Source organism: Dama dama, chromosome 24 (assembly GCF_033118175.1).
Source record: "Dama dama isolate Ldn47 chromosome 24, ASM3311817v1, whole genome shotgun sequence".
In the NCBI taxonomy this organism is placed as follows: domain Eukaryota; kingdom Metazoa; phylum Chordata; class Mammalia; order Artiodactyla; family Cervidae; genus Dama; species Dama dama.
Window position 1 is genome coordinate 22,127,292 of NC_083704.1, and position 26,596 is coordinate 22,153,887.

At 48.7% G+C, this 26,596-nt stretch overlaps 1 protein-coding gene across 2 annotated transcripts in view; it reads right to left on the bottom strand.

Moving 5' to 3' along the window:
• IRAK2 (interleukin 1 receptor associated kinase 2) overlaps positions 1-26,596 on the bottom strand; it is a 52,604-nt gene that overhangs the window by 19,750 nt on the left and 6,258 nt on the right. For both annotated transcript variants that reach the window (XM_061127950.1, XM_061127949.1), the window contains exons 2-4: positions 24,462-24,644; positions 6,412-6,558; positions 409-500 (exon numbers count right to left, since the gene is read on the bottom strand). In XM_061127950.1, the coding sequence (XP_060983933.1) occupies positions 409-500; positions 6,412-6,558; positions 24,462-24,644 (422 nt within the window). The remainder of the gene's footprint in view (positions 1-408; positions 501-6,411; positions 6,559-24,461; positions 24,645-26,596) is intronic.

A 26,596-nucleotide genomic window follows, 5' to 3' on the forward strand; every position in this document is an offset into this window, starting at 1 on the left:
TGCTTAACATTCACAGAAGTCACTTGTGACCCTGGACCCAAATCATAAAAATTCAGGATAAATCAGATATATTTTTTTGTTGAAAAAAGGTTGGAGGGAAGGCATGTTCTAAGCAAATGACTACTGCCGCCAAGATATTTCAGGGGGTGAGGAGGAGCCAATCATCAGCTCTCATTTAAACACAAATAATGGAAAAGCTCATTAAAAACTAAAGTACACCCTCTCCCTGACCCTCTCTCCTGTTTTATTGAGGGTCAGCACTTAAGAGTCTTAGAAGTTTAGAGTAATTCGATGGGGTTCTCCCCTTCACTCTGACCTCTAACCCCCAAAGTGGTCTCAGGGAATAAACACGTTGCATTTTTGAAAGGCAGTCAAAGCCGGGGGTTACATTCAGGGTGGGGGGTTTACCTTTGAATCAGCTGAGGCAGGCTGGTCAGTTTTTAAGGAAGGAGAGGCATGTTCAGGAGAGGCTGGGAGGCTGACTCTGGCTGCAGCAGGTCCTGGAAAGGAAAGACAGTGGATCAGGCCTCAGCTGCTGGAGGAAGGTGGGAGGGGTCCCTGACTGGTCCCCAGACCCAGCCAGTATCTCGTTCACGCCACTGACACTGTCGATCATGACAGCAGCCATTTCCTGACACCCAGGCACTAGCCTACAGGCTGCTCACATGTTACCCTGTGGAAGACTTCCGACAGCCCTGTGGGTTGGTCCCATACAAATTCCCCATGACAGGAGGAGGAAATGAGGCACTGGAGGCGGCTAGTGGCTCCGGGTCACACTGATGGTAAGTGGCAGAGTCAGCCTTCAAAGGGAGCTCCTTGTGCCTTCTGAGTCCTAGCCCGAACCCACCTCCCTCGAAAACAGCTGAGAAGGACACAAGTGAATCAGCTACGGAGCCTGACTTCTAGAAACCTCCATGTGGCAGGAATGGCAATAACCAGCCTCCCAGGGGAGAGGCGAGAGAGCTCTGCCTCAGGGAGCTGTGAGATCAAGGAAGGCTTCACAGAGGAAGGGACACTTGGCCTGGACCTCCAACAGGGGGAAACGTTTGCAACAAGTAGCTGTGAGGAAGGGAGGGCGCCAAGGCTGTGGAACCAGCCCACGAGGAGGTATGGCAGCGGGAAAGCCCAGGCTGCGGTAAACATTCCAGGCAGTCTCAGTTAGCACACACTGAGAGCATGCCCGGCTCTGCTCCCAGCGCCCCCCTGACCTAACTCATTTCACCCTCACGGCAGTTCCAGGAGACAGACTCATCATCTACTCCTTACACGTGGTGAAACTAAGGCACAGAGAGGTGACCCCACCTTTCCAAAGACACCCAGTCAGTGGCTCCAGAGTTTGTGCTTTCACTCCCTTAGTGAATGGAGAAGATTCACAAGAGACACGTGAAAGTGGACCTTGGCCAGAAGCCAGAGATTCGGATGTCATCGTCTGGAAATACCCAAGTGGTCTTACCGCAGGGCTGGCCTCTGTGTAACAGGGAGCCGGCCCTTCCAAGGGAACCTGACTTTGGCCCCAGGGTTGCGGACAAAATCCACCTGCTTCAATTATGTCTGGCCTACATCATCAGGAAAGGAGTGATTGATGTGGAACTTTGGCCATAAAAGTTAATTCAGAAGACTGAAAACAGCACCCTGGTGAAACTAGAACCAGCTTTTCAGAACTATTTACCCAGGCAGCTAATTAAACAAAACTCACCTGATACAAAGTCTGAAGCTCTTCCATTCTCTGAAAAGAGGGGCCACCCTAAGCCTCTCTCCCTGAGTTTTCTGCTGCTTCTAGAGTTTTTCTTTGTTTTTTGTTTCCCTTTTCTTTTTTTTTTTCCATATTTTCCAGCACTGGCTATATTTGAAAGGACTACACTTGAGAAGGTACCGTGTTGGTACACCCACACTGCATCAGAGACCCCCAGAATGGGGGTAGTAACAACAAACACCCCCCCAAAATATACAGGTGTACACACAGTCACACATACTCTCTCTGTCCATCAGTACACCTCAACTTAAACTGAACTTCGTAATAAGAGCTATAGCTCAGACATGGATATTAAACTTTTGACCAATAGAAAGGAAAATATAACACCAGAATAAATGAGTAAAGAAAGATGGGGTATTTTTACTCAGCCATTAAAAAAAATGAAAGGGAAAAGGTTGAGGGAGAGATAAATTAGAAGCTTGGTTTAACAGATACACACTACTATATACAGAATAGATAACCAACAAGGACCTACTATATAGCACAGGGAACTATACTCAATATTCTGTAATAACCTATAAGGGAAAATAACCTGAAAAAAAAGAATAGAAATATATATTTGTATAACTAAATAACTCTGCGGTATGCCTGAAACCAACCCAACATTGTAAATCAACTATACTTCAATTTAGAAAAATAAAAAGGTAAAACAAATTAAGTAAAACCAGCAACACATTGCAGACCAGCGGCTGGCAGTATAACTGACCAAAGACCAGCTGCTCATTCAAATCCCTCTGTGCATCTGCCCTCAGGCTGAGCTTCCCACAGCAGCTCCCACCCCACCCCACCCCTGGTGACTGGGTGCAGAGGGGAGGCTCCCTGGGTGGGTGCTCCACCCACAGCTGCTCCATCTTCAGAGGCCTCCACCGTTGCCCTGCCATCTCGGCTCAGTACCCTTGGCCTGAGTCACAGTGATCACAGTTGTCCACCTCCTGGGTGTGGGTCATGCGTCCGTGCTGCTCCACGATGTTCTCTTTCACTCTGCTCTAATTCACATCTGAAGTATTCAGCACTGAATCCCTAGTTTTTTGTGCATGGAATACATGCTCTATCACCTGTGTTCCATGTACACTGGCGGGCAGAGGCTCCACACTCTGGGAACAGCTGCTCCAGGCCAACTCGACTCCCCTGCTGCTTCTTTCCTGCATATCTGCACAATCCGCTCTTCCCACCGCAGGGTGGCCGCACTAGGCTACACACATGGTCCCTCACCCTCTCCCACTGCCCAGCAATACCAAGGTCCGCACGGGCCTCACACAGCCATGATTCTCTGGTCTGATTCCTGGGGTTTGCTCTGGGGGATGCACCAGGCCTCTCAGTGGAGGGGGATCACTGAGGCCTGCTCTTGTGACACAGGAGAGCTACTAGGGGTGGTTCAGTCTGTTTATCTCTCTGGTTTGGAGAGTGGGGGAAAGGGGAGTGGAATTTGGGCCAGTACTGCAAGGCTGAGAAATCAGGTAAGAACAAGCCTTTGCTTTCTTTGGAAACACTCATGGAAGACACTGGTCTACACAAATGTCATTTCCAAAACACTAAGAGTTTATCTTTCGTGTGCCATTTCCCACAGAAATCTTTCTAGAACATTTGCTTGCTCAAGCAGGATGCACCGAAATCTCGTCCTGCTGAGTTGCGTCACTGCAGGCAGGGTGCTGTATCTCATTCTGGAGTTTTCTGGATCCTTCCCTGTGGCAGGCAGTGCGTCAGCCTCGACAGCTTCCCCATCTCTTTCTGGGTAGCAGACAGAACTGAGCTCCCGCCCCGGCTCTGTCACTGCTAAAGATTTGAACTTGGGTGAGTTGTGCCTCATTTCAGCGTTCTCAGGTGTAAAAATGAAGAAACAACAACAAGAAAAGAAAACAGTAATAGTCCATTCTTTGTAGAGTTCTTTTCCAGATTAAAAGATGGCATAAAGCACAAAAATCAGCCTCTGGTTTATATGGGGTACCAAGCCTGGTAAAACTACATACAGAATGAGAGCAAATCAGTTCTGATGAACAGCCGATGCCTCTCCTATAGGTAAGGCTTTGTGACAGTTATTTCAGCCACTCAGTGCCCTTTTACCTGAAATCTAGCTTTGAGCATTTGTTTAAGGAGGTCCTGAGAACTTGTCCATGGTTCATCTGCTTGTGTATTTTCCTTCTCCATGTCTCTCCCTACTTCCTTCCCACCCACTGCCAGGGGACCAGGAGATACAGAGGTTAAGATGTGGACTCTGGAACAACTCACATGAGCTGAATCCCACTCCCACCGCTTGGTCAGCCGTGGAGTTTTGACAGGTTATGTCTCCTTCCCCAGCTACCAAGAGCCCTCTGCCCTCGGTTGTCAAGCTGATTCAGTGACTGCCAGGAGGCGCCGTTCCCACCTGTCAGTCTCCTCCCCAGCTACCTCTGCCTCCACATTCTCCACTCCTATGAGAGAAACAGCTGGAACTTTGGGGCCCAGCAGAACCTTGGGGTTTTCCCAAGAGAAGACTGGCTTTGGATTACTTGAGGAAATTAATGATCACACCCATATTTTCAGCTTGGACAAAGACAGACAATAGACTTCCTGTCTCTGTCTACAGATAGTTATCGTCCTGACTTGCCTAAGAACATTTCCTCCCAAGTGCCATTCAAGAAAGCGAAGGGTGAAAAGGCTGGTAGAGACATACAGTGCTTGTTTTCACAGCAGCCAAGCTTAGGAACCTCCACAGAAGCTGCTATATCAGTAATCTTCTCTAGCCTCACCTGCACTCTCCTAGAATTTCCCTATTTCATTATTTTCCTTCCCTTTGGCTATCAACCACTGTCATATGAGCTTTAGGACCATATCCCCTTATCTTTCATCACTGATCAGACTTCTGTCCTTAACAAAAAAACTCTTTAGCTGTAGAAAATAATTCAGACTACTTGGACTAGAATTAACTTTTCAGACTCAGCCTAGCTGGGGTGTCTGGAACATTCCTAAGATCAGCTAATGCTTAATGAGCATCTACATGGTGACATCCTCAAGGTGTTTGATTACTTCCCACACAGGATGATGTGGTTTCTATTATTATGCCCATTTCCTAGATGAAGAAAATGAGGTACAGAGAGGCTAAGGTAGTCAGTCTCCTGCTGGTGAGGACAGAGCTGGGATTCAAATATAGGTCTGCCAGATGCAAAAGCCCACGCTGGCTCCTCTCAGCTGACACTTACCCTGGCTTCGGGGGCCACAACAACGAATTTGGGAGGTTTCATGGATTTGGGGTCTCTGGCTCTCTACTCAGGAGACTGCAGAAGAACAGAAGGTGGGTGGGACTCCAGGGGAGATGTGGGAAGGATGGCATGAAGAACAGGTCCCCTGCGGAAGTCACCTGCTGGCTGAGTCCTTCCCCAGGGACAAGGAGGTGGAGACCACTGAAGTGGGCTGAGAGGCTTTGGGGCAGTGGTGTGTGCAGTGGCTGGGGACATGAGCGTTCAAATCACATGGCTCAGATGCTACTTCCTACCCACATGACCTTGAGCAAGTCACTTTCACACTCCGTACTCAAACTCCACAGAACAAAGCAGCCGATCTGTGCCAGGCAGAGGGGAGGAAGACTGTGGGGCAGGCGGCACCCCTTGGCAACCCCCAACATCGCTGCAAGGGCCAGGGGCCTGGGAGAGCAGATGAAGAGGTCACTAGGCTCCCTGCCCAGAGCCTGTGCTGGGGCTTGGGGAACCAAAGGTAAAACACCTGGGCCCGTAGCATATGAACTTGGTAGGCTATAGGAAATAATTCAGACTACTTGGCCTAGAATTAACTTTCTAGACTCAACCTAGCTGGGGTGCTTGGAATGTTCGTAAGATCAGCTAACATTTAATGAGCATTTACATGGTGGCAACTCCAAGGTGTATGATTCCTTACCACACATGATGATAACCTCTCCTGTGCTTCAGTTTCCTCATCTGTGAAATGGGGAGAAAAATAATACCAAACTCCTACAGTTAGTTGGAGGTTAAAAAGGTCAACATCTTTGAAGGGTAAATTTAGAACAGTGTGTAACACATACAAAGCCCTCTGTAACTGAGTTTCTTTTTCCTTTTTACAAAAATGGGGGACTTCCCAGTTGGTCCAATGGTTAAGACTCTGCTCTGCCAATTCAGGGAACAACCACTAGTTGGGGAACTAAGATCCCACATCCTGTGCAGTGAGGCCAAACAGAAAAAAAAAAGGTAATAGATGGCATATATCCTTCTGTCACCTGACATTTTTAACCTCAACATATCACGAGCATATTTCCATGTGTATATACATGTGCTCTGTTGTGTTTGTTGCCCAGTCATGTCCAATTCTTTGCAACCCCATGGACTGTGGCCCGCGAGGCTCCTCTGTCCATGGGGATTCTCTAGGCAAGAATACTGGAGTGGGTTGCCATACCCTCCTCCAGGGGATCTTCCCAACTCAAGGATGGAACCCAGGTCTCCCACGTTGCAAGCAGGTTCTTTACCATCTGACCAGGGAAGCCCATGTATATACATCCCTACATCACTGTTAGCAGGATTTTACTGTTACCACCATCTGTGATTAATTTTGCCACCCACACTCGTTGTTTCCAATTTTTTGCTACTATACTCTGAGCTAAATAGCCTTAGAGATAAAACAGTTCCTTAAATAAATCTCCTTTAAATTGAAAAATTAAGTTTAATTAAAACTACCTGAGCCTGGAAAGGTGGGTGGCCTCACAGGCTGCCCCGTTTCTTGCTCATCCTCAGTGTTTCTTATAGAAGCTGCCAAAGGCTTTCCTGGCTTCACAGTGTCCAAGAAGTCTGGGACGGAAGACTTGATTTCAAGAACTGGTTTCCCTGAAATGAGGTAGGAAGAAAGCAAGCTATTATCATTCAATGAAGTGGGTTAGCCATTGAGAGGTTGGATGGAGAAGTCAGAAGACTTGGTTCAGAGTCTGGGCTTGGCTTTAAATTCATGTGCCCCCGAAAGTTGTTTCCTTCTCTGGGCCTTGGCCTCCCCACGTGTAAGGTATAGCACTTGGACCCGACAATCTCTGCGACCATCCAGCTCAGACACTCTTGAGTCAGACACACCTGACTTTCAATCCTACCAGCTGTATGACCTTAGATAAGTCACTTTCCTTCTCTGAGCCTGTTTCCTCACCTACGAGACAGAACTGACAGTCATGATAACATCTGCTTGCTCCCCTCACAGGGCTGTTGGGAGGAGGCAACGAGAGTGCAGACATGAAAGGGCTCTGTAGACCATGCAGTCCCCTGGACACACGGGGGACTCAAAGACCTCCACCCCGCTGAGTCCCCAGTTGAGCCCCTAAGTATAAAAGGACTGCCAGTCTTCCAGCTTCCCCTTCCATGAGCAGTGCAGACACGTGCATCCTTCCCTGTTTTAGAGATGGGAAGCCTGAAAATAGCAGCCACGTCAACTGCGAGCCATGACGTGTGGTCAGCCCCAGTTCTGCAAGCATGAAATCCTCCCAGGGTCCATCAGTGCATCCTGCCGGAGATGAGGACTCTGAGGCCAGAGCAGGTTAAGTGGCTTGTCCGCGATCACACAGCCTGAGTAGGCAGGACCTGCTGAAGGAGCCTGGGTGGAGGTCAGCTGCCTTTTTAGAGTAATCACTTCCTCTTTGCAGTGATTTGGGAAACCCAAAGGTGCTGGAGGGTGTGTCTCCACCAGCTTCCACAAAGCCTGCTCCTAAGAACCGGCTTCCTCTCCCCTCCCCCAGCACTGCCGTCCTCTCAGGTTGGTCCCGGCCTCCAGCTCCAGTGGCCTCCAGAGCCCTCCCCAGGCCTCATCCTACTGAGATACCTTCCTGGCCCTGCCACTTCCCTGCTTAGAGCCCTTCTGACTCCCCACTTCCAGGATAAAACACACACTCCCCACATGAACCCTCTGACACCCACCCCCCACCCCCCACTGCCTCCCAGACCAAATCCAAATTCTACAGCCCTGCATTCAAGGCCCTTCACCTCCTGGTGGTGGGAGGTGGACCCATATTTTTTGAGAATCAAAAAATCAAAGTGCCCCGAAGTGTGGGGAAGACTGGCCACTTGCTCGTTCTCACAGGGGCAGCAGGTGGGGCTTCAACAAAACACCTCCAGGCTTCGGGTCTGCAGGAGCATTTGTTCCAACAGGTAAACTGCATCTTGGGGCTCCCTGGGGCGGCTCGGCGGTAAAGAGTCTGCCTGCCAATGCGGGAGACTCAGGTTTGATCCCTGGGTCTGGAAGATCCCCTGGAGGAGGAAATGGCAACCCACTCCAGTATTCTTGCCTAGGAGAATTCCATGGATAGAGAATTCTCCTAGGCTAGGCTACAGTCCATGGTGTCACAAAGAATCTGACACGACTGAGCACACACACAAACTGTGTCTCTCAGTAAATAAAACTGGTCATTGCCACGGGACCAAACTTCTCACACAGGAGCTTTGGGACTAGAACAATAATAAGGCCTAAATTCACGGCACTGCACGTGGAAGGCCATACAGATTTATTTGATGTTCTCAACAATCTCTGGTGGTTGACAGATATCTCTGCCTTTTACTTTTGAGCATACTGAGGCTCAGATGGGTGAAATGGTTTGTTCCCAGCCAAAGAGCTGGTGGATTCAAACCTGGGGCTGGTTTCACTGTCATTCACCCAGCAAGGACAGAACCACTCACAGGCAATGTCCTCAGCACTCCTGTTCCCCCCCTGCAGGTGGCTCGGCTCTGGGGCGGCCCCACCCGAGGAAAAGCGGGACAAAGGGTACAGGGTGGGAGCAAGCGAAGAACGGCCAGAAGGAAGGCACAAAAGTATCCAGAAGGCCGAAGGAGGGATAATGGGTGACTTTTTCCCTGTTTCCTTTACTGGCACTGACATACTACTCCTTTAAATGGAACTATCTTATAAGATGGGTTTCCCAGTTAGCTCAGCTGGTAAAGAATCCACCCAGTTCAATTCCTGGGTCAGGAAGGTCCCCTGGAGAAGGGACAGGCTACCCATTCCAGTATTCATGGGTTTCTCTGGTAGCTCAGATGGTAAAGAATCCGTCTGCAGTGCGAGAGACCTGGGTTTGATCCCTGGGTTGGGAAGACCCCCAGGAGGAGGGCATGGCAACCCACTCCAACCTTCTTGCCTGGAGAATTGCCATGGATGGAGGAGCCCGGCAGGCTACAGTACATGGGGTCACAAAGAGTCGAACATGACTGAGAAAGTAGGCACAGCACAGCATCTTATAAGACAGCTTTTATCTCATAAAGAAGTAGCAGAGCGTAGCTGCTCAGAGTCCAGGTTCTGGCATGGACACCAGTTTCATCACCTCCTAGCTGTGTTGGCTTTGGACAATTTCCATGAGACCAGAGAAGTCAGCACATGTTAACTGATTAGCTCAAAACATGGGAACTTCATTGGTGGTGGTGGTGGTATCATATGTTTTAGATACTGGGTTATCTCTTCTATAAAAAAAAAAAAAAAAGACTTGTTATTTAGCTGCGCTGGGGCTCAGTTGTGTCGTGTGGGATCTTTGGTTTTCGTTGTGGCCTGCAGGATTTTAGTTGCAGCACATGGGATCCAGCTCCCTGACCAGGGATCGAACCCGGGCCCTCTGCATTGGGAGCATGGCGTCCCAGCCACTGGACCACCAGGGAAGTCCCATGGGTTATCTCTTAAGCAGCCCACATACTCAGTGTAAAGAATGTAGGGCTGGAGTCTTTTTTTTTTCATTTAACATAACTCTGAATCATTTACAATTTTTTGTTGTTGTTTTACTGCACTTGTTTTTTTAAGTTGTGGTAAAATACATAAAACATAAAATTTATCATCTTAATAATTTTACAGTTCAGTGGCGTTAACTGCATTTACACTAGACACAGCTAGAGAGACGCCAGCATGCCTGCGATGAAGAGCCCACAGGCCGCAATTAAGACTCGACACGGCCAAATAAATAAATAAATATTATTTTTAAAAAGACAAGCGCATTTACACTGTTGTCCAACCATCACCATCACCCATCCAAAACTTTTTCATCGTCCCAGACTGAAACTGCCCTCTTCCCAAACTGAAATTCACGCCACCCCATATGGGGGCCCCTAGAGGTCACACACCTCATTTCTCCCCACCTGGGGTTCTCAGGCACCACGCTGCCCCCATTGCCAATCCCATCAGGGAGAGGCCCTTCTGGCCCAAACTGTGATCCCAGAAGCGAGGTTCCTCCCCAAGGCCAGCCCTGCCCCAGGATTCAGGGATTCCCATGTCTTTGCTCGCATCATACACTGCCTTCCTCAGGTTCTGGGTGACACAGTTTCTTGTAGAGACTGACAACAGGGACAGTCACCAGTGGTGAACACTGATTCCTGGGAAGATACGGAGCAGAAGCGAACACCCTAGGAGGAAGGGGCCCTCGGGCCTCTCAGAGCCCTCTTCTCCCCTCTCTGGCCCGCGGAGATGGCCCCTTGACACACCCCACTCTTCACCAACTGCCTTGTGTGGGTCTCATTTCTCAAAGGGCCACGTGCAAGCTGTCCTCATGACAACATCTGTGTATGATGCACAGGGCCAGAGGAGGCTCTTCTGTGGCCCCAGTTCCTCTTGCACTGGGCCAGTCGGACCTGCTGGTGAAGGGGGTCCCAGACAGCCCAGCACAGCAGAAGCTGCTCCCGGATACATCAGCTTCTAAAGGTCCCACCTGCTCCCAGCTGGCACCTTTTCCCCATCCGAGGCCTGGCTGAGCCTGTTTCGTCATCAGCCAAATAGGAGTGAAGGTGACCATTCCGGCCTGACCTCACTTCAGTGACCTATCCCTTTCCCCTTTCCTTTTCTGCACAGACCTTTGCCCTTCAGTCAAGATCTATTTGGTAGGAACACCAAGGCCACCCACCCATCTGTGGCTGACCTCTCTGGCCTCCACCCTCAGGAACAGAAACGGCTTTGTTACATTCTCACCCTAAGGAGAGTGTGCAGTGACGTGCAAGAGCCTACAGCCGGCGCTGCGGTCTGCGCAAACATGTGGGGCTGGGGCACACACCCACGGGGAGGGAACAGTCCTGTGGCACCCAGCGGGGGCTCCAGCCTGAAACTGAACTCGTCAGAGCATTTCAGCTGAAGTCCACCCCAGGCCCACCCAGTCACACACAAGGGCACAGAGGACAGCTGATGGAGTCCAGCTTCAGGCCTGCGGTAGCAAATCAAATTGAGAAGCTTCAGTTTCCTGTGAAACCCCCGTCTCAGCACTCTGCGGGTTTTCAGATGGTTTTGAGATGCAGACAATAAATAAATATGACATATCTTCAGTTTGACTCTTGGGTTGCTAGTGCCCGATCTGAATTGGAAGGTGCAGGGCACACTTTTGCTTGTCCCTTTTCCTATCATCAAACCCAGGAGTGGGAGAAACTGTGGCTTTTCCCCTGTTACTACCTGGAAACTGATCCGTGATAGCTGAGCGGATGCAACGCCCACTCCTTTGGGCCAGTACATACAGCAGAGTGTCGTTGAAATAAAAATAGAACATCAAAGGCAGGATGGGGCAAAGGAGGACATAACGCTCACACAAAAGGGTCATGATGATCTTTAAATCTCACAAGTTTCCTGTCTGCCAAGACCAAAAAGCAAGTCAGTGACATCATTTATTCCTATGACTGATGTACAGGAGCAGCCTCTCGCTTCCAGGAGACAGCACTCTTTTCTCTGCTGCAATTACATGTTCAAAAAGAGTCCACACAAAAAGTTGATTTTGCTGGATCATGAGAACCAAAAATAGGAATTGTGATCACCAAGTAGAAGCAAGAGGAAGCCAGAGCCAGCCCCTTTTAGGCTGGATTTCTTAACCTTCCGAGCTTCATTTGCATCGTCTATGGAGTGAGAATAATTATAACCCTTCTATCCCAGGACAATCCAGGACTCAGTGGAACCAGATACAAAAACCAGATACAGAGCTGGGCCAGTGACGGGAGAGGGCACAAACTATGACTCATTCGTTCTCTGTCCTCTCCTGCTGCTCAAAAGACACAGAGGAAGAATCTCGGATCCCAACTTAGGTTCTCTGAAGGAAGCATCTGGGGTGGACAGCTAGTTCCAACAGTTTAAACCCTCCAATGGACATGTGAGTCTCAGTGGGCAGTGGCAGGGCCTTGAAGGAGCAGTGGCCGTGGTGCTGAGTATTACTGAAGCCCAAACAGAGGAGAGCTGTGCCCTGCTCTGTCCGCTGTGTCCTTGGCAGCTGGCCTGCTCACATCCAGGAGGACAGGCAACTTGGGGTTCTCCTGTCAAGACCCCTGGGAATGGGAGGAGATGCCAAAGCTCAAAGTAACATCGTTGGTGGCTGTGGGTGCCAAGGGGTTGAGGTGTTGGTTCTCAGATCAATTAAATCAGAGTCTGGATGTTTTCTAAAGCTCCCTAGATAAGGCTCAGAACTGCTGGTTTAACCCAGAATGATGAGGATTGAGCTTCCAGCTCCAAGGGGCAGAGGAAGGGAGTCAGGAGCGTTTCTCTCTGCTCTCTCCAGAGTTCCCAGGGGACAGTGGGTCTGATTCCTTTTTCTCTCTGCTTTGTATTTTCAGGATGTCCCACTCTCTCTAACGAGCCACAGATCACATGTGCTGTGGGGCCCCATAGTGAACTCAGGGCTTCCAGCCCACTCATGCACACCACAGCCAGGCTCGTGGGCAAAGGAAACTCTCCAAGTTTCATCTGACAAGTGGGACGAGGAACTGTGCCCTCCACCCCCAGAGATGATGAAATAAGTGCTCAATAGTTATAAGCTACTGTTGTAATTTACTATTGTTATGATCATCACCCCCGAGTTGAGGTCAGGCGTTTTTTTCTCCTAAGTGTTTTCCCATATGTGTAACCTACTGAATTCTGATGACAACTCTGCGGGGAAGGGCCAGTTGCTATCTCTAGGTAATACTTCAGTAAAGTGAAACCTGACATAGTTCTCTTACTTATATTTTGTTTATGGAGGCCCCACTTCCTTTGGTCAAAAGGCTTATGCGTGCTGGGCCCTTGGCAGAGGGTCCTGGGGTCTTCTCACTGGGGCTGGCAACTCGGGAACATTTGATACAGTGGCAAATCCAGGAGCCACACACTTGAGCAAAGGGCAGTCCAGCTGCCGGTAAGGTATTTCCCCAATGAGCAAGTCTGGAATTTCCCCCATTCTTGACAGCCCTCAGCTGAGGGGTGTTACCTCAAGGTAAACAGTGATGTAGTATTTTTTTTTTTTAGTATTTATATATTTGTCTTTATTTTTTGTGTTTATTCTGACTCATGTGGCTTAAATGGATCCCTCTGAGAGCAAATAAAAGTGATTCAGCCCCTAAGTGAAGAACCCAGGTGACGGCAGGCCATGGCAGGACAACCAGAACTTTCTGGACCCGCTCGTTTCCTTTTCCTTTCCCTCCCTGGGCATCCAAAGTCCACACACACACACACACACACACACCCCTAGAAAGTCCCAGCTCAAGCTAGACATGAAGTTAGGCAAGTCAGAGAACATGACCTGTCTTCCCAATCACCCTATCTAGGATCCTCCATTGGAACTGTTACCCAGCTGCTAAAATGACTCATCCATCCTCATTCACTTACTCATTGTGTTAGGGACAGGGGATGCCAACCGTTATAAAAACCCACATGATAGTTCAAAGACATCTAATTATAAACTGGGAGGAGTTCTGTGCTGAAAACAAGCTGGAGGGAGGGAGGGGTGCCCGACACTTACTTATATGGGGTGTCCAGGGCAGGCTTCTATGGACAGGTGCCATTTAAGTCGAGACTCAGAAGATGAGAGGGAGGAACCACGGAAAAGATTGCAAGGGAGTTGGAGGAGGGGGGTGGGCAGGGACCAACATTGTAAAGAGAAGGAATAGCATATGCAAAAATCCTGAGGCAGAAGATAGTTTGGTGTATCTCCCTAAAATGAAAGGCGACCCTAGTGGCTGAATTGAATGAATGGGAGAGTGGGGGGAGCAGCCAAGATGAGCTGAGAGAACTGGGCAAGGGTTAGACCCTGTGAGACCTCGTGGGCCATGGGGAGGTAGAATCTTGTAATAAGCCTCCTTGAACTGAGAGGTACCCTAGAGCTGAGACGGTGCTTACCAAACAGTCATTTGTTCCCCTCAGACCCCAGCCTCCCTTGCAATTAGGCTGGGGACACGTGACTAGTTCTGGCCAATAGGTTCTAAGTGGAGATGCCATTGTCACTTCCCGGACAAAGCAAGCCTCGTCCATCCGTCTCTTTCCCTCCACGGTGACTGTGGAAACCATGCATTCCTGATGGTCTACCAAGTGCCAGAAGGCAGGAGGCAGCTCCAGACTCTGAGAAATCAATCTTTGCTACATTGAACAGCTAAGATTTCCAGGTTTATCTGTGACTGCAATGTACTACAGTCCATCCTGATTAATGGGCAACCTCAACACGCGTCCAGTGCTCGTAACCCAGAGGAGCTGCTTTCCACAGTGAGGCATAAAGCGGGGGCTCAGTAAACCGCAGCTCCCCTCCCTCTGGCTCCCACCTGTCCTCTCTGAAAAACTCGGGACTTCTTGAAAGGCGCCGCATGCGCCCCTCTGTCCATGCTCACACGGACTCCCAAGAAACCCACAGTGATCAAAGCCTCGCTCGTTTCCAGTGGAATCACTAATGCGTGGAAGGAGGGTCAGGAGACCATGCTGACTCACACAGCAAGGATGTTCGAAAAGCCTAGCACCGCTTATGTTCTGAAGCTTCCCCGTTTATGAGACAATCAGACAGGACAATGTCTACGCCTGTTTTTCAGAGGGGAAAGTGAGACTTGATGCCATCTGGTGACGTCCCCCAGCAGGGGTTAAGGTCAAGCAGACCTGCATCCCTTCCCAGCCCATTGCTTACTCGCTATGTGGCTTTGGGCGACTTACTTAATCCCTGCGTCTCAGTTTCCTCATTCATAAAATGAGAATAGCGAGATTTGTGAGGTAAGATACTTGCCCAGCACATTAGGTGCTAAATACAAGTGATGACCAGCACTCAGATAGCGTGACTCCAGGCTGGGATGTGGTGGGAGGGGGGAGGCGGGCTCTTGGTCCAGCGCAGTGCCACCATCAGGGGCAAGTCTCCTGGGGTCCTAGGACCTGAGTCCTTCCCTCACTTTGTTGTTCCCTAGTGGTAGGAAAGGAGCGGATGTTGGGGAAATCTCCAGAACACACACACCAGCCCTGTCTGGTCCTTGCAACTGCTCAGCCTCTTTGGGAGAGAAAGGGTTCATTCTCTTCCGTTTCACTTTAGGAAACTGGACAACAGACAGAAACTCCCCATGCAGCGAGAGCCCAGCTCCAGGAAGGAAATGACTTTGGCTGAGCCACCAAACAAAAGTTAGAAATGGTGAAGCTTGCTCAACTAAGAAGAGACTGCGTGAAAATTGGGAAACTTGAAAGAACAAACTCCCGGGAGGATGACAGCAGCAGATGGGGAGAAGAAACCTGCTTCACCTCCCTTGGAGTCCCTTCAGGTTCCAGAAGCTTCTTGCTCTCCTATTCAGCTGACACCTGGAACTTCAGAGGCTCCTGTTCCCCACCACGGCCAGAGGAGTGGGGATACTCCCTCCCAAACCTTCCCTTCACTCCTGATGAAAGCAGACCTGACCATGGCCAAGCATCGCTCCTTTCCACCAATGGGCCTTTGCACACACTGTTCCCTCTGCCTGCAAATGCCTGTGCGGTTGGCCCACCCTTCCTCTGAGTGGAGATGGAAGTTTCAGTTCCTCAGGGAAGCTTCCCCAGATGAGATCAAACCTTCCCCTCTCCCACCCTCCTACCTACCTACCCACTGGAGCTACACTTCTCCTTTGAGCACTCCTGCTGCGGCTGGGTACCCATCTCTATGCTATCACCCTGTTCATATCCAGCTCTCAACTAAACTGCAGACTCCTTCAGGTCGGAGATCTATTTTCACTGTATTTTCACTGCTGTGTCCTCAGCACCTAGCACATGGCGGGCGCTTGATAACATGTCTCAGTTCACTGCTGACTCTCTTCTCCAGATTCTGTGTATCTAACTTCCTATGGAGAAGAACAAGGGAGAGTTTCACCTCACAGGTCAGGCACAGCTGGTTTCATGCCTTCATGCTCAGAGCTAGACCCATCAGACCACCGCTGTTGACAGGTTCAGCTCCTGTGCCCACCTTAGTGGCATTTCATCAGCTCTGAAGCTCAGCCGTGAGGACAGCCAACCTACCTCTGGCTGGAAGCCACAGCTCTGATACTTTGGCCTCTGTCTTGATTCCAGCTCCTGAGACCCCCAGATGCCAGCACACAGCCCTCTCCCTAAGCCTGGTGGTCAGGAAAAGTCCCCATCAGGAGAAGAACTCTCAGGTTTTAAGCCCCAGGGTGATGGCTGACCCTAGATCCCAGGGTCAGACTCTTCTGATGCTGGCCTGACCACGCGAATGCCGCCCCTGATGCTCCAGGTTCTCCATCATGAGGCTCCCCTGGGATGCCCAACAATTGCACCATGGCCACCATGTACTAGAGCAGTGACTCCCACAGTGTACTGGTTCCGTGGGAATATTAATAAGTATCAAATGAAAAGAGGGCTCCATAGTCAAATGTAAATGGAAAATACTGGCCTAAATAGGTTCCTTTACTATAGAACTTATCAGAGCCTTAAAACATTGGTGTGTATCTTAGGGGGCACTGATAAAGCATTCAGATTGCCCAAGGTTACTTCTTCATGAACACTTTGTTTGCAGGTGGTAACTTGCTGGAACACACGGGCACGTGATTTGGGAAATGTTACTCTAAACCATGAGTCACCCTGCGGACATCCTGTGCATACGGTACTTTCCCCATCACAAAAAGACATTTTTCAATCCAATACAAAGGCCCCATTCCTCTTCCTATCCTGACCCAGCAACGCACTTCACTTAAGGCCCCATTCTTCCCTGTGGGCTCAGAAGAGCCTGGATGTGAAGACATCCACGGAAAGTCACTTTATGTCTGGTCTCTGCCAGAAGTCGGCAGGGGAAAGTGGAGAGAGGGGAGTAACAGAGGGCAAGGGGAAGTCACTTCATTTTACAAAGTGAAGCATCAAGAGGTACTGCCTAGGCACTTCTCTGGTGGTTCAGTGGTTAAGAATTTGCCTCCCAGTGCAGGGGATGCAGATTCGACTCCTGGTAAGGGAGCTAAGATCCCTCTCGGCCAAAAAACCAAAACACAAAACAGAAAATAAGTTGTAATAAATTCAATAAAGACTTTAAAAATGGTCCACATCAAAAGAAATCTTAAAAAAGGGGGGGGGCACTGTTTAGAGCGGATGGAAAATTCATTAAATATGTAATGATATTCATTAGAAGTTAGAACAACAATCTACAGACTACAGAGGAACTAAAAATCCATCTACAGATTACAGAGGATATACATGTATTGCTATAAACATATTGGGAGGAACGGGGAGGGGAGGTGTGTATGTTGCCAGCCAAAACCTTGGCCTTCTCTGCCCACCAAAGTACGGAGACAGAGTTTGGAGGAAATAGGAAGATGGCTTTTATTCTCAGCTGGTAGACAGGGGAACATAGCAGGCTCATGCCTCCAGAACTGCGTCCCTCCTCCATGAAGATTCTAGGGACTTCTATAAGGCAAGGGCTTGCAGTCAGGAGATGGTGATGAGGAAGGAAGGTGATGGGATCTTGATTTCTTCCTCTGGCATTGTTTCAAAGACAGTCATAAACTGGCATCGGTAATCCAATAATTGAGTCTGATAGTTAGGGGGCTCTGCGGCCCTCTTTTTGACTTGTAACTACAAGGGGAAGGATGTTGTAAGGGTAAACACCAAATAGGGGATGTACTTAGCATAGAGTCAAAGGAAAAAATGTACATTGTAGCTCCTGCAGAGTTAGGGGGCAGAGAAGCAAACTTAGTTACAGACATGCAAAATTAAGAGCAGTTAGACTGAAAAAACAAGGAATGTTCAGGCCTGCTCACCGATTTTTATCATCTTATTCTCAGAAAAGGGAAAAAGAAAAACTCACACCTCTTTTTTCCTTTTTACTGCAACATGTAGAGCCAAACTCTCTTCTAGGAAGTTAATGGATAATATTTAAATTGATATATATGAAAAGAACAGGATAAGCACATTATTTAGGGATAGTGCAAATGTGGTGAGAATATCCATTCCCCTTGTCTTCCTACATTTTAGAAGTTTTAGCTAGACTGACAGCTGCCTGGATAGAAACCACATTTTTAAGCTACATTCAGACTTCCCTTGCAGCTAATTATGGTCATGTGACTAGGTTCTCGTTAATAGAACTTAATGAAGAGATGGGAATACCAGACCACCTGACCTGCCTCTTGAGAAATCTGTATGCAGGTCAGGAAGTAACAGTTAGAATTAAGACATGGAACAACAGACTGGTTCCAAATAGAAAAAGGAGTACATCAAGGCTGTATATTGTCACCCTGCTTATTTAACTTATATGCAGAGTACATCATGAGAAACGCTGGGCTGGAAGAAGCACCAGCTGGAATCAAGATTGCCGGGGAAAATATCAATAACCTCAGATATGCAGATGACACCACCCTTATGGCAGAAAGTGAGAAGAACTAAAGAGCATCTTGATGAAAGTGAAAGAGGAGAGTGACAAAGTTGGCTTAAAAAAAAAACAAAGTTGGCTTAAAGCTCAACATTCAGAAAACTAAGATCATGGCATCTGGTCCCATCACTTCATGGCAAATAGATGGGGAAACAGTGGAAACAGTGGCAGACTTTATTTTGGGGGGCTCCAAAATCACTGCAGATGGTGATTGCAGCCATGAAATTAAAAGACACTTACTCCTTGGAAGGAAAGTTATGACCAACCTAGACAGCATATTAAAAAGCAGAGATACTACTTTGCCAACAAAGGTCCATCTAGTCAAGGCTATGGTTTTTCCAGTAGTCGTGTATGGATGTGAGAGTTGGACTATAAAGAAAATTGAGTGCCAAAGAATTGATGCTTTTGAACTGTGGTGTTGGAGAAGACTTTTGAAAGTCCCTTGGACTGCAAAGAGATCCAACCAGTCCATCCTAAAGGAGATCAGTCCTGAGTGTTCACTGGAAGGACTGATGCTGAAGCTGAAACTCCAATACTTTGGCCACCTGATGGGAAGAACTGACTCATTGGAAAAGACCCTAATGCTTGGAAAGATTGAAGGTGGGAGGAGAAGGGGATGACAGAGGATGAGATGGTTGGATGGCATCACCAACTCAATGGACATGAGTTTGAGCAAACTCCGGGAGTTGGTGATGGACAGGCAAGCCTGGTGTGCTGCAGTCCATGGGGTCACAAAGAGTCGGACACAACTGAGCGACTGAACTGAACTGAACGAAATGATAAAAGTACATCTTTCAGCTTGTACCCTTAGAAGGAAAGAAAAGTCCCCACCCCTTTCTGCTGCCTGGAATATGGAAAAGAGGAGCTGGATTGAGTATCTCAAACCACAAGCTGGAAACCATATGTTCAGGATTGCAGGATAAGGTAGAATAAAAGCTTGACTCCCTGACACTGTGGATCCACCCTATCAGCCTTTTTGCCCACACACATACTACTAATGGAGATAAACCTTCTAGTTTAACCCTTTGTTATTTTGGCCTTTCTTATAGGAGCCAGGGCTTCTCTGGTACCTCATCTGGTAAATTATCCGTCTGCAATGCAGGAGATCTGGGTTCAATCCCTGGGTTGGGAAGATCCCCTGGAGGAGGGCATGGCAACTCACTCCCGTATTCTTGCCTGGAGAATCCCCATGGACAGAGGAGCCTAGTGGGCTAAGGTCCATAGGGTCGCAAAGAGTCGGAAACGACTGAGTGACGAAGCACCACACATAGGAGTCAGATCAATATAATAATGTTAGATGTGGCAAGGACCCAGATATGGCAGGCTGGAAAGCTGATTACTCTCCTTATACCAAAGCAAAACTGTCACCTGTGACCCTCGGAAGGCAGTCCATGTGCTAAGAAATCCTGTTAACTCTAAATGGAGAAGCTGAAAATGTTCTGAGGGTTGGTGTATATGGCTTCTTTTTCAAGAGACCTCCAACAAAGGGAGAAGAACTCCCGTGGAGCCAGACCATGTTAAAGTGGAGATGAAAATGATGATGTGGCCTCTAGTAGAAAATCCAAGTTGACCAAGAACCACGTCCCGTGTCAGGGGTCCCAAAGGGAAAGTCCCAGCAGGAGGTGATAGCATGGCCCCAACCCTTCTAATCCACACTCCACAATTCTCAGTCCACCCCTATCTGCCAGACACAGAGCCCAGAAGCAAGAGTCAAAAGAACACTTCTGTCCCATCCAAGTTATTGTTTCAGGTGGCCTCAGGGGAGGCTCCAGGTGTGCACCTTAAATTAGGAGGAGGTGGGGGCGGGGCAGGCTGAGTACATAGGCCACTGAGTTAAAAATCAAACCTTTCAGGGCTAAGAACTAAGCTATCTAGGCTGTATCATTAGCTGTGGTTACCACATACAGAACTGATTAGAAGCCAAGAAACCAGAAATTTCTAGCATTTTAAGGGAAATGTACTGCCAAAGAAACCACAAGCCTGGTGTGACAAAAGCTGGTCATTATTTGACCCCACAGCTTCCCTGAGGCCCCTAAACCACTTCTCCCCAGCAGGAAGGGAGCTGTAAAAGCCATGTAACCCCCTATGAGGGCAGCCTCTCCAGTTCCCACTTCTGATGAGACCACAGAGAGCAGAGAGCAGGGAAGCTCCACCAATACCTACCCCACCCCTCAAAACAGGGTCAGAAATCACAGAACCAGGTGCTGGAACAGCAGTTCTTAAACCTTTATCTACACCGGCAGCTGAGGTAAGGCCCAAGAACCTGCATTTCTAACAAGTTCCCAGGGGATGCTGAGGCTTAGAAGTCTAAGGAATGCACTTTAAGAATCACTGGTCAACTAAGAAGAACAAGGGACTACAGATGTACCAAGCAAAAGGCTCACTCCCCTTGCCGGAAGAGACTCCCCTGGGGAAAGGGTGAGCATGTTGTGTTTGTGGGAAGAAGGATACACACAGATGTTTGGGTGGCCCAAAGCAAAGGGCCAAAGGAAGCCAGCTGTCCCTCCAATATGTACCCCTCGTTGTCTAGAGTAATAGACACTTCAGTTGTGCACACAGGGTCCCAGCTACAGATCACATTTCCCAGCTTCCCTTGCAGCTGCGTGTGATCATGTGACCTACCCTGGCCAATAGCCTGTGAAGGGAGGTTACACTGCGGTTCCCAGGGAACGTGCCTTTCTTGTTGGCTGGAAGGCATGTGTGGAGGCACAGTGTCTTTTTAAAGTCTTATTTAAGTCACTGTAGTCTGCCCTTAGTAACAGCAATGAACCTGGGATGCTAACATAGGAAACTACCAAGAAACAGCTAAAGGAGTAAAAAAGGTTGACACTGGCAAGCAGATTTACCAGGAAAAGGAATGGTAAGGCTTCTGTACTAGTTTTTTCTAATTCTTATAACATTTAATGTCTGACAATTGAATATTAATGCTCTTGGCAATTAAGGCTGAGAAAATATCAAGGAACAGAGCCCCACACACTCAGCTCTTTACACAATGGGACCAGCAGCCCCTTGAAGGACATGATTTCAAGAGACAGGACACACATGTGGCCCCCCATGAACCCCACACTCAGCCTTTTGGTTCAGGTACAACCTTCGGAAGGTCTCTGCTAAGTACAAATACATTACCTAGTTTTCCAGTTCTGTTTTACTCAAACCTAGTCTTAAAGTTCTCTGAAAAGTGGTGGGCAGAAGTCAGGTTCTCAAACTGCTATGGGCAGCTGAGCAAGCTCATAAACAATCTTCAGTAAGTAAATGCAAAGCAAGGTCTAACTAATGCTACAATTAGGGTCTCCCAGGTGGCACAGCGGTAAAGAATCCACCTGCCAATGCAAGAGACGCGGGTTCAATCCCTGGGTCGAGAAGATTCCCTGGAGAAGGAAATGACAACCAGTATTCTTGCCTTGGAAATCCCATGGACAGAGGAGCCTGGTGGGCCACAGTCCATGGGATCGCACAGAGTTCCATTGGACATGTGGACTAAATAAAAACAATGTTACAATTAGGGAAGGGAAAACTGATCTAATTGGCTGGAATAACAGAAATTTAATATGCCTCACTCATGCCTTTTGTATTCAATTTCAAAAAATGACCAATTTTCCTAATTAAAAAAAAAAACAAAAAAAAAACAGAAAAACAAAACCCCAAAAAACCCCAAGGTACAGAAAGGGGAAGTGTATTGCCTGAGGACTGAAAGCAATAGTGAAAACACAACCGAAATCACAAAACAAATCTCTCTTCCTCAGGCAATTTTAATCAGCAGAGCTAAGGAGGACTGGGGAACACAGGCAGACTCTCACGGTCCTGAGAGGCAGTTGGAACAGGGAAGTAGGGAACTAAGTAAAGTTCTAGGAAGAAAGGCTGACAGATAAATATTAGTTTCCTGGAAGACCAAACACTGCGTGCAGTGAGGTTCCCATGAGAAAAGCTAAGAATGAGGACTCTGATCCCGACGCGCCTGGGTGTGACCAGCCCTGCGCCCTTGGGGGAGGCTCTGAGCCATTCCTGACCTCAGTGTCCTCTTAGCGGGAGAAGGGGCTCCTTAGAGCACCCACCTCGAGGGGGTTCTGGGAGGAGCCAAGCGCAGCGCCTGGCACCTCAAAAGTGCCCAGTCAGTGTCAGCTTCAGAGTGTCACACTGCAGTGCGTGTGTTTCTCTGAATCTGACATTAAGCTGTGTGTTGACCTCAAATTGTTAAGAATATGTTCAAGATTAGTCAACAGTCAGGTTCTGACGTCAATGGCAAGCCGGTGTGCCCAATGAGAGATGTGTCTCACTTCCTGGTACATGTCTGCCCCTAGGCCTCCAGACACCCCTGCAGCATCCCAGTACCCTAAACCAGTGTCCTCCCCAAAGTGGCCTGAGCGGGAGGTCCCTCCATTCTGGCTGACATGACCCAACAACAGCTTTCCTGCTCCACTCTGCAGTCCCCACTCTCCACAACTCTTTCTCTTTTTTCCCCCCTCTCTTTCTTTTTAGCATCCTTGGACAGGCACAAATTTCCTCACCTCTTTTTGAACCCATTTAGAGTTTACCACTAATTCTATCAAAACATGAAAAACGTGTGAAAGCACATCTACTCAACTCAGAGTGTGCCACATGTCAGGTTCTGGGGCTGCAGACAAGCCAGAGAGGGATCTGCAAGCAGCCACACAGGACAGGTGCTGGTCACGCCAACCACTGTGTGTCTCCACCTATCGGCCACCCTGATAGCCCCTGATTTATCTCTGAGGATGGAGGTCTCTAAGCCCCCACTCCTCCTCCTGGAAGCCCTCCCTGATTCCAGAAGGCAGGTGCTGAACTGAGGTCTGTTGGTTCAGTCCAGTTATTCCCAGCTCAGGAACCCCAGATAGGACAATTCCAGGGCCCACAGGGTGGCCCGCAGGCCTGTGGGGCTCTGCATGCCCTGCTGTCTACCTCTCACACCAGCTTTATGCTAGTTCCTTCAACACCCCCGGACCTTCACACAGGCTGTTCCCTCTCCCCTGGGCTCTCTTACTCCAACTCCTCTCATGGGTGCCTTCTTTTCACTCCTCCAACTTCACCTCCTGAGATGGGCCTTTCATGACCACCATGTTCTAGAAGGCTCCCGACTCAGTCACTCCCTCCCATTATTTTTACCTGTTTTCCTATCTGCCATCTCCCCATCACTATGCTCTCCATGAGAGCAGTGACCTGTTGCTTTCCCACCTGTATTCCAGGACCTCGGACAGCACCAGGCCCTGGGCAGGGGCTCAGTAAGTACCTGTGAGAGGCCTGGCCCACTGCCCCACACGGAAAGGGTCTCTTTGGGAACATGGGGCTGGGGGGCCCAGGTGTAGATAATCAGGTCCCCTCATCCGCCTGCCTCTGCTGAGCACTGGCTGAACACCAGGCCCTTGACATATTCTATTTCTTCAGTTTCACCGACACCCTTCAAGGTAGGGAGGTTATTATTTATTACCTGTTAATATAGTCCCACCATGGCCATATCTGTAGGGGAGCAGTTTGTAACACTGGTACTAAATTCAACAAAACTTAAAATATACAAACTTTCAACACAGCCATTCCAATGTTGGGAAAATCATCCCACAACTAGATTCACATGTGTGCAAATGGGGTGTGTGTCCCACACTGTACACAATAGGCAACTGCTAGAAGCAACCTGAATAGCTATCAATAAATCACCATACATCTGTCATAGGAATACAATGTCACTGCTGACAGAAGATCTCAATATGAAACAACCTGGAAGATCAACTGCCAGGTGAAAACAAAGGGGACATCTGAGTGCACGGTGTTCTCTCTACCATCTGTATTAAAAGTGTTGCAGATACATATAAACATTTGCCTAGAAAATTTCTAGGAAAATAGACAAGAAATTGTAACTAGTAGTTACTTCTTGGGATGCCAAATTGGGAAACGGGATGAGGATATAAATAATTTTTACTACCGACTTTCTTGAATTGTTATGTTATAGCTATTTTAAAATTTCTACTTATTTTTGGAACAGAGAACCAACATGTAAAAGGTGCAAAGAGACTGTCAATAAAAAATCAATAAAATAAAATCTCCAACACCTGCTTCTCTGGCCACACCATTCCTCTCCCTGGGGGTCGTGACCACTGTTATTAATTTCTTACTGGGGTGGTAAGAAATGTTTTTAAGATCAGGAAAGCTTTCAAGGCCAGCAAGCGCAGCTCCCGCCGGCCGCGAGGGGCGGTGGGCACTCACAGTTGAGGATGATCTGGGCCGCGCGGTAGAGCTCCAGGTGGCACAGCAGGTCCAGGAGCTGCTGGACGGTGGCCTGCCGCATGCCCCACCACCACAGGAGCTCTCGTGTGATGCTCACGCCCTGGGCCCGCTCCATGGACTTGATCTTCCGCAGCTGGGTCAGGTCTGTGATCACGTAGGAGGCTGGAAGGTGAGCACGAAAAAATACAAGAGTCAGAAGAGCAGTCTCTCCACCAGAGGGTCCCCATGCTGGCCCGGCTCTGTCCATCACCAAACTGCCTGCCCCTCACTCCACCTGAAGTTCCACCAGGAGTTGGGCTCCACTGGCAGCCCAAGTCATTCAACACTGCCAGGACCAGCATGCTCACACTTGAATGTAAATGGCACCCTGGGCGGCCACACAAGACTTAGGAGAAAGACCACTGGACAAGCCGGTGAGGGACCTTGAGCTTTAGCTGCTTACTTGCTAGGGGCAAGACACTCCCCCAGGGGGATGGGAGCCTCGGTTTCCTCAAGTGTAACAGAAGGTAAAAGAACTTTGCCTGTCTTCCCTTCTAAACAGAAGCCCCGTGTAGGCACTGTCAGAGCCTCAGAACAGAGAAGGCCTGGCATAGAGTGAGGGCAGGGCCAGGACCAAAAAGTGCTCACTTTTAGGGCTGGTCCTGCACCTGAAGCAGCCGGAGAGTAGATGTCTCCTATAGTTTTGCCCTGGGCATCCCATTCTCCTCACCTAAGTCCCAGCCCTGGCAGGGGGAACTGAATGAATGAATCAATGAATCCACAGTCCGCCATCCTCGCAGAACTGTTAAAAGGAGCAAGAGAGCCATGGATCTACAAGCACTCTGCCAACTCTGAAGCAGTGTACAATTTACAGGGGGCTACTGTCTACAATGGGCTTCCCTGGTGGCTCAGCCATAAAGAATTCACCTGCAATGCAGGAGATGCAGGAGACTTGGCTTAGATCCCTGGGTCAGGAAGATCCCCTGGAGGAGGGCGTGGCAACCAACTCCAGTATTCTTGCCTGAGAAATCCTATGGATGGAAGAGCCTGGTGGGCCACAGTCCACGCAAAGAGTTGGACGTGGCTGATGTGATGGAGCACGCACACACTATCTACAATACTAAAACTAATGCATTACTTCTTTTCGTTTTCTATTATAAAGGTAATGGTTGTTTGCTAAAGAAAACTTGGAAAACACAGGGGCAAAAAAGCTAATAAATGACACAGCATCCCACTAAGATACTTTCCATTTCTAAGACTGTCCCCTTCAAAACACACAGGGATGCTTCTGGATGCAGTTGCTGCCAGACTGTAAGAAACAATGTGTATCTAGACCTCATTTACTAACACTATACCATAAGCATTTTTCAAGTTGGTTACAAGCGCTTCATATTTAGCATTTTTGAATGGTCACATAGTATTCTGCTGAGTTTTCTGAAGTGAGGGAGGCACCTGTTTATTTTTAAACTAGGACTAAAACAATCAGACTTCAGTTTCAGGATTTCAGAAATCATGGAGCAGATATCTATGTGAACATCAAGTCATACATTCATTCAACAAAATATTATTGAGCTCCAGGCCTGCGACAAGCTCCAGAGACACAGTGGTAAGTCAACCCAAAGTCCACAGAGCTTTTCTGTTTGAAAATATACAAACACAAGTGAACTGAGTGGGGAAGAGCAAGACAAGAGACCAGGATTACATAACGATGGAGTTCGAATGCCAGGCTACAGTCTGAACCTGATCCTAAGAGTCACGGACACCAGGACACTATGAAACACCTCAGAGCCGGGGACGGACATGATCCTATTATACAGTCCCTGTTCCTCTGGAGGAATGGGGAAGGTTGTGACAGCCTCCCACAGAGAGAAAGCCTCTGGGAGAAGTGCCTGGTTAGAGATGGAAAGTTCTTGAGTTGCAACCTTAGTCACTGGAAACCCCAGGCCAGATTCCTGGTCCATGGGATGTGATGTCAGCAGGGTCAGGGGCTGCTTCCAGTGGCAGAGAGAAAAGAGTGGAGGGAAGAGGAAGGAACCCCTCTTCCCAGCCCTCCGTGCACACAAGTTCTGTCCACAGGTTCACCTCCCACTCTCTGGAGGCAGCATGATGTCATGGGAAGAACAGAAGCCACCCCC